General features: G+C 35.2%; 1 protein-coding gene across 5 annotated transcripts; it reads right to left on the bottom strand.

Annotated features, from left to right (window-relative positions):
• Positions 1–648: 648 nt before the first annotated feature.
• Positions 649–14854, bottom strand: LOC108331517 (uncharacterized). Of its 5 annotated transcripts, none has more exons than XM_052875925.1 (19): positions 13281–14853; positions 9528–9613; positions 9011–9376; positions 8808–8891; positions 8326–8709; positions 6177–6216; positions 5750–5894; positions 5512–5600; positions 4986–5234; positions 4600–4841; positions 4291–4521; positions 3990–4208; positions 3838–3891; positions 3649–3714; positions 3400–3540; positions 3262–3315; positions 2018–2077; positions 1396–1797; positions 649–1277 (listed from the first exon to the last, which is right to left on the bottom strand). In XM_052875925.1, exons 1-19 carry the CDS (start codon positions 14584–14586, stop codon positions 1110–1112), a joined length of 4386 nt encoding a protein of 1461 aa, XP_052731885.1. In that variant the 5' UTR covers positions 14587–14853; the 3' UTR covers positions 649–1109. The 5 variants fall into 5 exon arrangements, with proteins under 5 accessions (XP_052731885.1, XP_017421727.2, XP_017421728.2 ...); XM_017566238.2 differs by having other exon boundaries at positions 4986–5231; XM_017566239.2 differs by having other exon boundaries at positions 5858–5894.
• Between the last annotated feature and the right edge of the window lie 970 nt (positions 14855–15824).

Here is a 15824-nt window from a genome sequence, read left to right as displayed (position 1 = left end):
CAAACTTTCGTTGAATCACCATGATTCTTTTCTTTCTGCACCTCAAAGAAAATCAAAGCCTTTTCACTGTATGCTGCACTCTTTAAGAGAGAATAAAATGGCGAGTTACTTCTGCTGCTCAATCACTACTATACCTCAAACTACAACTCCGTTCTCCATCACCGTTGCACTTTACGAAAAGAAGAGAATAAAACGGTGAGGTTAGTGATAAGCTTCCAAAAATTTTGTTCCAAGACATTCCAGAAATCTTGTTTTAAAAGTCGTGTTCCGAAACAAATCTCATGTTCTAAAAAGCTTATTCGATTTATTAAAATTCATTCTAGAATGCATAGTTTCTTCCGAAAATCCCGTTTTAAAAATTTTATTCTAGAAATCTTTTTATGGAAATCATTTTCTAGAAGTGTTTCAAAACACATGACTCAAAAGTCACCTCTATGCAAAGTACGACGAATGTCATGAAGCACTTTGTTTTTTATTCAGCTAATACAAGCAGAGGTTTGATCTAGCAGTTAAAAAGAAAAGGGTTTTTCGACAATAAAAATGCATAGATCAACTATCACTACCTACATTACAATTTATGATATCAGGGATTTCAGTAATCACAAGAATCATCATCATAGAAATGCAGCATAAAGGGGGAAATACAAATTTAGATGGAAGTTGAATATAATTTATATGCTCGTGAATCTGATGCCGAGCACGATCCCTTTCAGATTACTACGACTGTCATAAAATATGTACATCAACTTTACAGAAAAACAGGTGAATCCCTGATCCTCCCTTGTATGATGATGATTACAAGGAATGCTTCCGTTCGATCATTCCCACGAGTGTCAATAAAACGGAAGGCATGCCCCCTTCTAATACAAGTAAATGCAAGAAATGCTCATCCACTGTACAGTTTACTCTCATAAGGAATGTACAACAATGCTAACAAAACTTGCCCCGCATACCAGAAAGCAACATTTTGCAACAATTCAGTGTGATCAACCCTATCTCTACTTTTTTCCATTTTCAAATAAAATCCCCCAAGCGCAAAATCGCATGGCATCAATTATTATGGATGTCAGCCTCGAGGGCAAAATAAAGAACCAGGCTGGGATCCAACACTATCTGTCATGCTCCACAGGCCCACTAGCATACATATCCTCGTTAGAGTGCTTGTCATTTGACAGACAATCAGCAGGAACATATGCATATCCTTTTGGCAGCCTTGAATTCTTCATAGACGCTTCATCTGACGTCATAACAAGCTCTTTTCCAAATGTTTCGGCATGCTGCAATTGCAAAGACAGACTTAAGAAATTCTCCCATTAAATCCATAAGCCACAAACTACATATCTCATTGAAAAATTAAAAAATGATAATTAAACATTGAAGTCTGTCATTACTCACCTTTCTAGATTTGGATCTCCATCCACCTTCATCCAAAATATTTCGTGATGCAGCAGCTCTATGAGGAATCTTCTTGCCAGAAAATTGTGTTCTTTCTGGAATCTTGTGGTTATATTTGCTCTGGGAGGTTGAACAGTCATCATCCAATTTTGGGTCTGCATCCATAGATATGGCAACTCTGACACGGCGCTTAGCAGAAATAGAACTGTCAACAGTAACATCATCTGATCTTTGTGGAGGTTCACTGCATGATCTGTATCCCTCTGTGTTCCCTTTTAGAGACGTTGTAGCTGATTCTGAACTACCATCAGGAAGGATGAAAGGGCTATGAACTAGCACAGACCTCGCAACATTATCTCTCTTAAAGGCAAGTATGTCATGTGAACATAGTACTAATTCCCGCTGCAAATGCCCACAATACTAAAAGTAAATAAAAATCGCCATGCATGACACAAAGTTAAAGAAAATCCAAACATGAGAATCTACAACCTAATTGAAAATGCTACATAGAGATTCTATATATCACTCTGAGAATGGCAATTAAATTTCATCAGTAATAATTGCCAAAAGAAGGAAAGTAAGAACAATTGAGATTCTTATGGCAAATTTGACAAATGATTACCTTTATTTTTTCACGTTTGACAATTCTTTCACAAAGGAGACGTAATCTCTCTAGTTCAACCTGTTTCAGAAACACAGAGGAAGAATAAGTTATCTGATAAACTTCAAATTATTCCTAACATCAATCGCACTAACAGACTTCAAAACAGAAAAATCATATTATGCACAAACAACTATAATGATGACCCGTCTACACACACACACAACACAAACACTATATAAAATACAAGCAAGGTTGTATTTTTCCACATATCATGTTATGGTTGGTAATGATTGCTAGCAATTTGAAGTTTCTAACAACCATTCAATTTATTTTGTTAAAGATAAAAGAGCCACACATCAGCATGTCATGCACTCAAGTGAGTATAAAGGCACTACTAATTTTCATAGAATCTTGACTTAGAAGTGAGGACCTAACTCATCTCTGCAAAATTGGTCTGAAAGGAGGGGACTACCCACACTATACTAAGGCCAAATCTCAAGTTAATATGGGATCTAAATACTCTAAGAGTTATTGTCTTAATAGTTCAACATATGATGCCTCACTCATCCTTTCTGGTAAGGCCCCCTTACGGAGACACTGGCCTAGGGATGCTCACAACTGAAGCAGCTTTCCAACATATTTCAACCCCGCCAAAACCATAACCCCACAGCAACTGCTACAGATTTCAGTGTGCAACAAACACTAGTCACTTCCTCACGCTATCACTAGCCAGATAGTTAATCCATCCATATCAGATCATTGTCACTCAAACGAATTAAAAAATCATTTTAAAGGATTTATAGCATAAACTTCGGGGAACTAAAGGAAGCCAGCAATTGTGAGGATATCCTAGATGGAGTTTTTTGTTACACAAAAACTGGCAGAATATTTAAGTACAACAAAAAAATTTGTGGGAATTGTCATCTTGATTATATAACACCGCACAAAGCACTCGTAAATATAGGAGTAATGCTCACATTCTTAACTCCCTTCTTCACCGAGGAGAAACTCAGTATTGTTGTTTTAACTCGGATTAAAAGATACACTAATTGACACCATCATTACATCACATTTTGACTAACCTTCCCAACCAAAATTAGGACCAAGCCTGAATCTTTATCCAATAGAATTTAGACGACAAAATGTTTTAAGCAGGCTTAGATGTCTACAAATAGAACATGCAAAGTTCGACGTACAATGCATCCTATTATCAAGTCCTTCAATAATAATGAGGAAGCTGATTAAAAAAAACGAAGTCTCACCCTAATTTGCCTGATACTTTTTAACTCTTCAATTCCATGTTTTTGATTTTCAGCCTGAATAAAATTAGGAGCACAAACTCAGGATACGATCAAGCTAGACAAACTAAGTACATTTTAATTCTAGAGGCAAAATTTAACCTTCGCTTTTTGCTCCAAACTATGTTTTTCACAGTAAGCCTTGTGTTGAACCTTGCCACCAGCAGTCCTTGCATTCATGTACAAACCAGCACTTCTAGCACAGGATGGGTGGAATGTGGTCTGACAATGCCCATAGCAGCACTGCATTCACCATTTAAACATTTATTTTCAAACAAAAACGTTAATTTCAAAAGCTTATTGATTGAAACAGAGGATAAAGAAGAAAATTAATTTTTTTGTTACCATTACCTTCATGCATACACCATTCTTGCTATGGCAGATGCAACAAGTGTCAACGCCTTTTGGCACACTTTCCTGGCATTTAACAATGAACACCGAGAGGTGTTAATAAAGATAGGTCAATTCTTTTTCCATGTTAACAAGCAAGAGCAAGGAGGGTGGAATTCCAAACTAAGGAATTAGAGTTTAGGCCCATACCATTCCTTCCACAGCATCTATTTGTCCTCTTCTGAACGTAGACTCAAAAACCCACTAGAAAGTATTCCAAATACAAGTTAACACTTGGCCAAACTTAGGAATTAAAGAAAGAAAGAACAATCTCCCTAAAAAATCAAAGGGAAATAGTTAACCTCAGCACAGAAAGCATGAATCCATTGACCATCAGAAGACTTCCTAAAAGCACCAGTAGTACCACCACAGAGAGCACATTTCACACTAATATAAGGTTTCTCCCAAAAGTTGATGGCAGATGCCTCAGAGCTTCTAGATGACAAATCTTCACATAACTCACAGTACCACGGACCTGTCGTTTCTTTCACACTACGATAGCAATCTAAGTGGACTGAAACCTGCAACAGAATAACAATTACTATGGGAACATAGATAAGAGAAACAAATACATGAAAAAAGACCAGGGATGAGTCCTAAAACCTTACAACCAGAGCAGACTAGGATAGGGTTTAAAATAGTCTCTGATCGTCTACAAATATCACATGATTTACATTGCTCCTTAGAAAAATCTGAGGTTGGCATGCAAAAATCCGAATATTTCTCTGATGAAGTTCTAGTCACAGCTACTCTTGAAAGTGTCTCTTTAGCTCGAGGCATTGGTTGAGAACAAGCACCCGCCCTTCCATTTAAATGGTCTGATTTTAAAAAATTCTGAAAAAAAGGATAATATTGTGTTGTCAATACAACTAGTTGATTATAGAAAGAGGGAGAGAATAAAGTATCTACGACCTCCTGTTGCATAGATTCATCTAATGTGTCTTTCCGGAATGACCTAGAAGATGCTGCTGCAGCAGCAGTTGCAGCAGCCAATACTGCCTGTGCTTCCTTGTGCTTTCTTTCTTTTCTGCCCTGCTTTTTTGCCTCTCTAAGATCACGTAGATATTGATTAACAATAACATCATCCCATCTTTGTTGATGTGCCTTATCAATCTCATGTGGTAAACTCTTTGCAACACTATAGATTAAATTATCTGCAATTACAAAATCAAGAATAACTATCGCTCTATGTTTAACAAAGAGAGAAAACAAATTCCTGGTTCCAAACAATATTACCAACTTCAAATTAAATTTTAAAAACAAGGAATTGATGAGAATTTGGGAAGAATGAGACACACCAATATGCCTTCTTTTTGCAACCACATTCTGCAATAACCTATATTGAAAATAAACAAGTTCCCCCTCCAACTCATCTTGGGGAGAAAATTCCAAAAGTTCCACTTTTTTAGTCCTAACCAATTGCTCCCTCTTTACTTCGTCAGGCTTTGATATTTCACTGGAAGTTAAGTTCTGATTTTGGCTATTTGAGCAGCCACTAGCTCCAAAGGATTCAACCAAACCCGAATTTCCCTTGTCAGTTGAACCTGCTGAGACAGGAATTTGTTAGACCATTCCAAAGGGATATTAAAGAAAACAACTAAGGAGCCTCATTCTAATTTTCTATGCACACAGAAACCTATTTATTTTATATTTGGGTATAACAATACCACACACCAACATCAGTTTTGACATACTTTTGAGAATTGAAAATTTTCACATATAATATACCCAAATATTTTATCAAAAACAGGTTTATATATACATTCAGGAAATTAGAACAGCCATACCAAACACCTCTTAAAAGAATATTTAAATTAATCTCACATATAACATTCTCCAAGGGCACCCCATCCTGAATCTGCAGCAATTTCTTGTTGATGAATGGATGAATGTAACTAGAGATTGCACCCTTTCTGCATTTCAAATAAATTGAAATTGGCTTTAAAGAAGAATACCAACCTATGTAAGTCCTCACATCAAAGAACTTCTACTAAAACATAATAAGAGACAGAAAACAGTACTTGCTGCAAATAACTAAAATTATCCACTTTGAAAAGCTCACATGAAACCAGAATCAGATGGTTCTGAAGCAGAATGAACAAGAAATTGCTGATATGAAAGCGTAGAAGGATTTTGCAAACAAATACTACACTTGTCATCTGAAACGTACCCAGATAAGCAGGATTTGTGAGGGTTATCAGCATTCTCTGCAAAAATGAGTATACATACTTTTTAAAAAACATAGAGCAGCAAGAGGAAAAAACATAATGACAATAATTCAATATAAGATTACTCAGAAGAGTATCAGACATATACAGTTAAAAGCAAACCAAAATCTTTAAAAACAATGTTTTCATCATACAAAATAATCATCTTTCTTTAAAAGAAACAGAATGAAAAGGGGAAGGGGGAGAGGATTTTAGAAAGAAATTGTCAAATACTACGAAGTAACTAATGAACTCTGAAAAGGGCAGTTATTAAAGCCATACCTTGAACTTCTTGAAAAACATCCTCATACTTGGGTAAGTTCTGCATTAAAAATAAATTAAGTTAAAAAATGATGGCTTTTCCTATTTTGGTTTCTGTGGAGCAGATGGAAAAGGAAAGCCTTCACAATTGTAATTTAAAGATTAGCGACACAATTCTTTTATCAATTTGCCAAAAGGTATTTAAACATGGGGAACCAGTGGATTGAGAACATAAGTATACCCTCTTCTATTTCATTTCTTTCATCATTAAGATTAGAGAGGTAAAAATATCCCCATTCGTCAAGTTCATCCAAGAAAAACATCAAGATGGCCTTATTAAGAAGGGTCATAAACCCAAACAATTCTACCTTACAATGAAATTGTCATACAATGTCACAAAGATAGAGTACTTCAATAGTCAGGCAAAACACATTCTTGAAAGTAGACAGATCAAGAAAGAAGAACAAAGAACACAGAAGAAAAGCAAGCAACACTATTTTTCCAGTTATGCATCACACCTTAGACAAAAATGAATTACAAAAAGCAGTTGTTGATATCATTTAAATATAACTCATGCAACGGAGGAGAGTAAAATCTATATTAAGATCAAAGAATGTGGCTTCATGAAAACCAGTTCCAAATTTCAAAATGTGACCCACTGACACTGGATTAGAATTAAAAATAATGGGATCAAAAACCGGATCAAGTGATAGACTTCTTTAGTCAAGAAGTCAATCAACCCACTGGTTTCTCAAGAACACACAAAATGTCACTGGATAATACTGGTATTATTGAATGAATGAAAGAATTCAATGTACAGGCTTTACACTCAAGGAAGCCTAACCTCCCTCCACTGGACTAAACTCCAGTCAAACTCAATTCTACAAAAAAATAGCTCTCTCCCACACAAGACCTCCCTGCCTTCTTATAAAGGCCCCCCCAACCAACTAACCACCAACTAACAATTAATTCCTAAACTGTCTCCTTCTCTCCTGCACCCATTAACCAACTAACAATTAAATCCTAAACTGTTTCCCTCTGCACCCATTATATTCTATCACCTTATATCCTATCATCAAGAAACTAGACTCTCCACATCAATCTGGATTTCCTATAAAATCACAATATAAGCCTCCTTCTAAACCCCCTTTTTATTTGTAGGAATTTAACTCACTAATCATCCCACAACCCAAAATCGCAAAAGTACTACTTATTCTTCCAGCAATGGGGTTTAACATCACCCAAATATCACATTCGCAGTATAATCCTTACTCAAGGTCTTTTCAGTTTGTGCATGCAATGCCAATGGCTTCAGTTGCCTGTCCCGAGCCCGGAAAAGAGCGGTTGCATTAAGCTTTTGGCAGCCACCATAATGCTCAATGATATATCAAACATCGAAAACAAATTTAAAAGAAAGAAAGAAAATACATCTGTCCAAAAACTAAAAATTGTTCTAAACTAACAATAATAGAAAAGACATGAAATTTCACAAAACATCAAAATTGAATTGACAATTTAGACCATTATAATGAGTATAAACACAACTGAGATTTCTCAAGGCAGAAGCAGTACCAGCAGGGAAAAAAAAAACTCTTAGAATGACTTAAGCTAACTCAACTTCACAAAAGTAGCTTGTAAAGTGAGAATTGCCCAAGCCTTGAAGAACCCCCAAAGAGGCCATGACTAAGGCAGGCTAGGAGTGACAAAAATCAGGGTAGCAACACTAATCAACTTCCAAACAACAGGTGAACCATCAGACAATAGAGAAGGTGTAAAAAATGAATGAATGATTGAAAGAAGCTGCTCACTTTGAAATTGTAAAGAGTTATAATGTGTATTTAAAGAATCCTTGCAAAAATGATAACAATGTTCTGGGAGAAGGGTAACAAAGATCACAAGGGAAGAAAGAACGAAAACAAAAATCGCCATGTGGTTCAAGATTGACAAAGTAATAAATGGTGAAAAACAAATAACACGGATAATGTCAAGTCATTAATGAGATTTCAAACTTCAAGAACCAGGTAAAAAACAAGCCAATCTATTACCAATCCGAAAACAAAGTTTCAGACTCTTTGTTACTCTTAAAGTATTGAATCATCCAGAATAATGTATTACAATAATATTTAAATACTCAGAAACAAAGCAAAATAAATTATAAAAGTAAAATTACCGTTTCTGTTGCATTAGGGATGGATGCTTCATTGGAACTTGTTGGATTCTCGCAGTTGGACTGACCTATTCTGCACATGTGTACCGGCATCCCATTCTCACTTGTAACCCCCTCAGATGAACATATCACTTTATTATCCTTCAAAATCCTAATGTTATTGGTTGTTCTCCTCCTTGGCGGAACCGACTTAACAGCAACAGGATCCAGCAAACCTGAGTCTGATATTGGTAAAGTATCAGAGCCATCCGTGGCTCCACTATCAATTTTGGATGCATTGGCTGGTTTGAATTTGACCTTTAAACCCTTCTGAAATGCACCGGAATATACATGGCCTTTTAGCCAATTCACTATTTTGTGTCGGACATCAGGGGCCATATAAGCTTCCTGCAAGAAAAAGGATTGGGACATAAAATTAATAAACAAATATTATACTAAGAATGATAATTTTCCAAAAGGAAAGCATGACAAATTCCACTGGTTACATTTGTATTTGCAGTTAATGTATCTGGTGAAATGCCAATCTCCAATGCTACATCTTTTACATTAACTTTTCCTCGATCAATCAACTACCAAAAATGAGTGAATGTCAGTTTAAAACGAAACATGGAATAAGATCAATTGTTTACTAAATTATAGCCTTATCCAAAACAAACACATGTATGGATATACATATAATGCAGAATACCTTCTTCAAAACTAGAGCAAAACTGTTAGAATCAGATCCATCAGCATTCTCATTCCCTCTCTCTACCACTTCAACATTTTGTTGGGGCACAGCACCACATCCCAACATGTGATCACTTAACCTGCAATCAGGTAGTCCTCCATCTGGTGGTTCGTCACAATGGTTCAATTTGTCTGGATTACTGTCAGAAACTAATCCTCCATTCCTGCAATCTCTCAAGTTGTGTTCACCACTCACTGGCAATGTCACTGGAAGGTCACTGGCTTCTGATAATTCATTTCTAACCTCTATAAAGGCTTCCTGTGGCAAGATGCTTTTGCTCTCTGGTAGATCCGAGTGTTTCAAGCAAAAAGCCCGCAACTCAACCTGCATGACACATAAGTAGCACAACAGTTTAGACAGTTGTCACTAAAAAAGGAACCCCGATATTAATATTCAACATTTTGCTAATTATTTTGTTACTTTCTTCGTGGAAAGGGGAAAATGGACATTATCCAAAAAAAGACAGATTACTCACATTATCATTACCATACTTTGCCCAAACCTCCATCCTATGTCTCGCATCCCTTGCACATGAAGGGTGGAAAGAAGTTCTGCAGCTTCCTGAAAATACCACACAGAAGAAATGACTTGCAAGTTGCAAGAATGTGAGGAGAATAAGATAGCTAAGAATACAACTTACAAACACAACTCAAGAGATCAAAACGAGAACATAAATTGAAATATTTACTATTTAGAAACTGTAGCTGCAAGGCATAAAAGGGGGCATGTTTAACGTGTTGGGAACATTGAGGATGGGAACAATTGTTCTCATGTTTGTTAGGAGGTTATGAAAATATATTCCAGACAACTACTTACTCCTAAAGTTACACTCCCGCATGTTAACTGGTTTCCACTCCCATGAGGAGGGAGTGGGTATCTCATATTTCCATCGGAATGGAAGTTATTTTCTATAATTAGAACCCATCCACAAACCATTCTTCTACCGTTATTTCATTTTTTTAATTAATAAAAATTATTTTCAGTCTAAAATTGTTAAATGCCAACCGAACATGTCTATAAGAATAATATTCTTGGGTATAATATTCGTAGGAATATGATTCCTGGGAATAAAATGTTTTACAATGAAATAAATACCCCCTAAGCAAAGTCAGCCAGATGAATAGCGTGATATCATTGGGCTGAGTGAATTATAGGCCACATGCTCAAAGACGTGGGATTTGGGATGGAAATAGGTCAGGTTGCCAGACATAGCTTATGTATTGCCCTATACAGGCTCAAGCAAGTCTAGACTCTTTTAGAAAAGAAATCAGGCCTAGGCTTTTGTAAAAGTCTATCTAAGTCTATATATTTGATTAAAAAAGTAAAGCATTAAGCTATTCAAAAGGCTTTTTACACCTAACAAGCTGGCCTATTTCATTATATATATATATATATAAGATTTGTATAGTATTATTATTATTTGTTATTATTAAAATTCATATAATATATAAAAATCATATATATTTATTTACCTTTCTTAATTAATAAGCATATCAACCCACATAAAAGGTCAAACTTATAACATTATTAAAAGATAATTTTTACTTTGTTTAAGGTCAAAATAGGTTTCTAATAAGTAAATCAAAGTTATATTATATATACAAACACATGATTATACATAACATATACCTCATATACACACACACACACAATACATTTAGCGCATATTAATAACCAATGGGACTATTTAGGGCAAATAATACAACACTGCCCTTTAAATTTATAACAAAACTAACTATTAAACAAGCTCAAAAGTCAGGTTAAACATTCATACAGATCAGACCAGAACTTTTAAAAAAGGCTTAAAAGGAGATAAATAGGTTAGGGGTTCAAACTTTTTTTAACGAAGGTCAAGTCTGGTCTGATCTGGTCTGCCTTATTTCCACCCCTGGCATGAGATCCCACGTAATAATTCCATTCAATGCTCTTCTTAGTATTACAGTAACCCTTTTCACTCAACTAAAAATGATGCAATCTACTTTCCACACCTATGATCCTGTAGCTGGACTCAGACCTAGGTTAAGGAGGTCGGTTGCATTGGGAGAAGCCCCAATTACCATTAGCAAACACATTAATTATGAGGAACACATTTGTAAAACTTTACTCACTACACTAAACCTTGCTGGGGAAGGTAAGAAAAAAATGGTGAATAAAAGATTAGGATATGCTGAATTTGTTTAATAAAAACAGAAAACAGAGAAGTCATTCCCATTTTTGGGCAGTTTTTCGCAACCACTGTAAAACTTGTTGAAATCCAAGACATTTATCATTCATCACGGCTAAAAATAATAAATAAAAGGGAGAAAAAAAAAATGAAAAGCTGCATAATCCCGACCCCTGTTCAGAAAATACTACATTAACAAGCTTGAGTCCAAAATCCTATATACAAATTGCAATAGATCAAAATATAAACTTATAAAACACCTATCTGCAGTAGTTGATATAATCATTTTAAAGTCCTAATTACCCAATTTTCAAGAGCAGCACTAAATGGTTTATATACCGTTTAGCTTGTTTTATATGGGTTTCCTGTCACAGAATCAGTGAGACTTGTACAAAGACAAAATCAGAACTGAAACGTTATTAAAACTATTCCTCTCCAGAAAATATCAAGATGATCAATGTTCTGTTTTCTCATGAATAACAAACCAGAGTATCAACAGGTTGATAAAAAAATTGAACATGCTAAAAGTTTATCCTTCAAATAAAAAAAAACAATTATCTTATTGGCATTTTGTAGAGCAGGTGCACTAAAATGGTGGCGCCATTGCAGCCAAGGCAGAGTGGTGTGACATGTTTCACCGAGAGCCATATGCAATTTGTGAAGGGAGGCCTGCTATGGTGGCACCATAGACTACAATGGATTGTTTATATGGCAAATTTTTGCCCTTCCCCCATTAGTAACACTGCCCCGAATTCTGTAATCCCCACCTCCAACCTTCCTAAACGAGGAAAGATGGACTTTTGGACCCAAGGTCCATTATCAATAAGAATATAGAAAGGGAAAACAAATACTTAATGATATGAGAAAGGAGTTCTTTGTTTACTCAATGGTCCAATCTCATAAACAGAAAAGTTAATGGAATATCAACAGAAGCAGGTTTAACACACACACAGCCCAAATTTGAATTCAAATTACGCATACTGCGTAGTTAAAAGAGAAATGGAAAAAGATGCTTATAATATGAAATTTACCATCAGACATTGGTAACTAATACGTGCATCCCCAACAAAACTTCACATTTCAGCGTCTTCAGTTCCTCCCAAAATCACATTGAAGGGGAAAAGACAAAAAAAATTGTGGAAAAAATGGTGAAGACCAAAGTCCTATTTTATTGCAAGTCATGTTAATGACAGACAGTTTCTTGAACCATGAAAAAATTAATCATCTACAAAAATTAATTTCAAAATTTTGATTAGCATACTTCAAACACAGATTAGGCATAATCAACAATTGCCCAAGTCAGACACTGCTGAGAATATGTAATATTCAAAAACAAGGATTAAGATAATCAGTTTAAGTTGAATTGTATACTTGTCTAAAGAAAAATGGAAAGAACGTCACCTTTCAACCTAATTTCACAATTATCCAGGACCAGGGACGTTTTAGAACAAAATAACAATGCACTACAATTAGAATAATAAAAGTGTGTTTTTCAAGGAGACAGAGAATAATAAATAACCAAAACACTTGTACACTCGAAGAAGCCATGTCATATAATACAACTCTAATGTTGAACCAAAGTACCAAAGTAATATTTTTAACTCAAATCATACACAATGATTAATTCCCATCAATTTAAATGATCATTTTGCAATCGAAAAATTAAAGCTCTTTAATCAATATAATGTTTCTAAGAATAAATTTGGGGATGCAAGTAATCAATGAACGGTACAAAAATGTCGGGCAAAGATATTAAAATGCTTGGTGTGAACCATGATAATTAATCTATGAAGGTAAGAAAATTGCACATTGAAGAGTTTAAATTGTGTTCAACTTCACTATACCTAATTTAATACACAAATCATCTTAGCAGAAAGTAACCCAGCAATCCTTGCACACAGACTAAAAGGCAACAGACAAACAAAACTATGTGTGACCTTAAAAAGCATTGCTATGTGAAAGCCAAGTCAGAAGGTCTAACAGACATGCTTTAAGTCATAACTAGAAAACAATGAAAAATTGGCCTAAGAATTGAGAATTGCATGCTACAATAACGAAACATACCATGGCTGCACCGAACACATGCACCACACTTTGATTTGCAAACACTACACACTAATTTCTTCCTGGTTTCCTTGACTTCCCCCACATTCATAACAGGTTCCATCTTCTCCAGATCATCTATATAAACCTCAGGCATCCACAGAGAGCAGAATAAGTGCACAAATGCAGCTGAGCCAGCACCTTTCACACTGCTATAAACTGGTTTTAATGCACCACCCTTCTTTGGACAAAGAACACAAGGATTCACTGATTCATCAACATCACCCATTTGTTTGCACCAGGAGCACAGCCAAGCCTCATCCACACCCTCATGCACCCCATAGCACTTCCCGTGAACTGCCATTTTACAAGCTGCGCATACAATTAACCTATTGGAGTCACTGCCAGTGTCTCCTCTGCCACAGTAGTGGCAAAACGGTTGACCCTCGTCATAAGGACAAGACATTATAACTTTCTCCAAACCAGCCTCAACGCCCAAAAGCCTCCTTTTCTTGGAGGGACGCTGAGAAGTTAAAGAAAGTTTATTCCTACGTCCCAAAAACCATTCTAAACTGATAGCAGAATCAGAACTGTCTTGATTCCTGTCATCCCGAGGACATGGTTGTTCAACAACAGCATCATCAATTGCCTCAATTACCAACAATCCATCCTCACTTTCCACAGCTTCACCAACCTTCTTTGCATCCTCACTACCCACTAAATCACCCTTCTTTTCATCCTCACCACCGACTCCTACGCTGACTTTAGGAGCAGGCTCCATTTCCTTCTCGCTATAACTTCGAACTGCATTGTAGGTCGGAATATTTCCCAATAATGGAATGGAGAAGTCCTGAGAAGCTAAACTAGAAGTGCGAGAGAACTCAAGCAAGAAGTCAATATCTGCCAAGGTTAGGTCTCTAAAGTACTCCTCAGTCTCAATCCAAATGTTAGAATCCTCAGGTTTCTTCTGGTTTGCCCTAGTCGAAGATTTCCTCTTTTGCCCACCAGAATGGGACTTCTTCGGACGTCTCCTGTTATCAGTCTGTCTGTTCAGCAGGCCAGCCAATCCACTGGGCAGCGTCAGCGCAGCAGAAGTCGAAGTTTCTTCGGCAACATCAAAGGGAGAACTTTCTGAGAGAGCTTTCCTAGCCTGGGATAAGTAATCAATTTCACTTACGGAAAAATCACGAGTAATTTCCGCCACAAAATCAGACCGATAGGGTCTCCTCACGGCAGCGGCATCCCCTTCCTCCGTCATGTCCTTCAACGGGAGACATCGTCCCCCGGTCATAGCCGGCAACAACAAGGTACACAGGAAGCGGAGCATTCCATCATATAAATCCAAACCCTAGCTTAACAAATTGCAAATATAACCCTAACGCGTATAGCCAGTGAAGATTCAGTGACAAACCCTATCGTACCTGGTGGTTCCGGAGAGAACAAATCGAAAAAGGAAGCAGAGGATAAGCCCCGTATTCTAGGGTTAGGGTTCAGTTTTTTTTATTGGGATCCGTTTTTTTAGACTTCATTTCGTGCAGTTCTCTTCAGGGCAGGACAAGAGTGAGGTGGGAGAATAAAAAATATTTGTAAAAAAAGAAAAAGAGAAATTAGCGCTTTATGCTCTTATAGATATTTTTATACTAGGGTCTTCTAGGTCACAAATTTACTTACACTTGCTACACATGATTCCTGAAAAAAAAAAGAAAATATATATATATATACAAACGTGTATCTGACCGACTACCTACTGTATCAATAATATACATAAAACTGACTCACGAATAACAATGCACAGTATTTTTTATAAAACCTGCACAACTTGTAATACTTTAGTAGCCTAAATTTTTTTAATTATTTATAAACTATTTAAATTTAAAATAATAATTAAAAGGATAAAATTAAAAATAAAAAGGACATATAATTACAATATAGTTATAGATAAAATAAATTTTATTTATTAAAATAAAAAATATTATAAATAATATTGTATAAAAAATTATTATGAGTAATTATTTAAATTTTAAAAAATTATTATTAAAAATGATAAAACTCAAAATAATTCTTTTATAATGAATTATTATTTAAATTTAAAAAATTAATTATTAAAATAATAAAATTTAAAATAATTTTTTTGTTATGAATAATTATTTAAATTTAAAAATTCATAATTAAAAAGAAAATTAAAAAAAATCAAAATTAATATATCTTTATAAACTTATTCTGGCAATTTTTTTTCACTCAGCTAGTAAACAAGTATCTTTCTGAAATAATAGTTTAGATTGTAGATATCTATAATTTTAAAACTTTTAATTAAATGTAACGCTTCTTTATCTTTTAGATAATAGACAAAGTGCTCAACGTTTTATTTATTCTATTTAAGTCTTTATCATATTTTTATTTATTATTATTTTATTTGAAATAGTAGAGATAAATTTTGGATAGCTTATGGTACATTTTTTTATTATTTTGAGTTATATACAAAAGAAATAAGTAAGGTCAGACTCCCTATCAAAATTTGTAAAATATTTTTGTTTTTAGTTATATACTTTTACATTTAATTTATTA

Source organism: Vigna angularis, chromosome 4 (genome assembly GCF_016808095.1).
Source record: "Vigna angularis cultivar LongXiaoDou No.4 chromosome 4, ASM1680809v1, whole genome shotgun sequence".
Classification (NCBI taxonomy): Eukaryota; Viridiplantae; Streptophyta; class Magnoliopsida; order Fabales; family Fabaceae; genus Vigna; species Vigna angularis.
This window is presented reverse-complemented; position numbering and strand designations above follow the sequence as displayed.

Bases quoted from the DNA above. Each gene is read 5' to 3' on its own strand.
- LOC108331517 (XM_052875925.1), bottom strand. From the start codon at position 14,586: ATGCTCCGCTTCCTGTGTACCTTGTTGTTGCCGGCTATGACCGGGGGA. The intron at 8,710-8,807 runs GTAACCAGTGGA...TTTTTCTTGCAG, and splicing joins CATTAACTGCAAATACAAAT to GAAGCTTATATGGCCCCTGA. The intron at 3,316-3,399 runs GTTAAATTTTGC...AATTTTATTCAG, and splicing joins GTTTGGAGCAAAAAGCGAAG to GCTGAAAATCAAAAACATGG.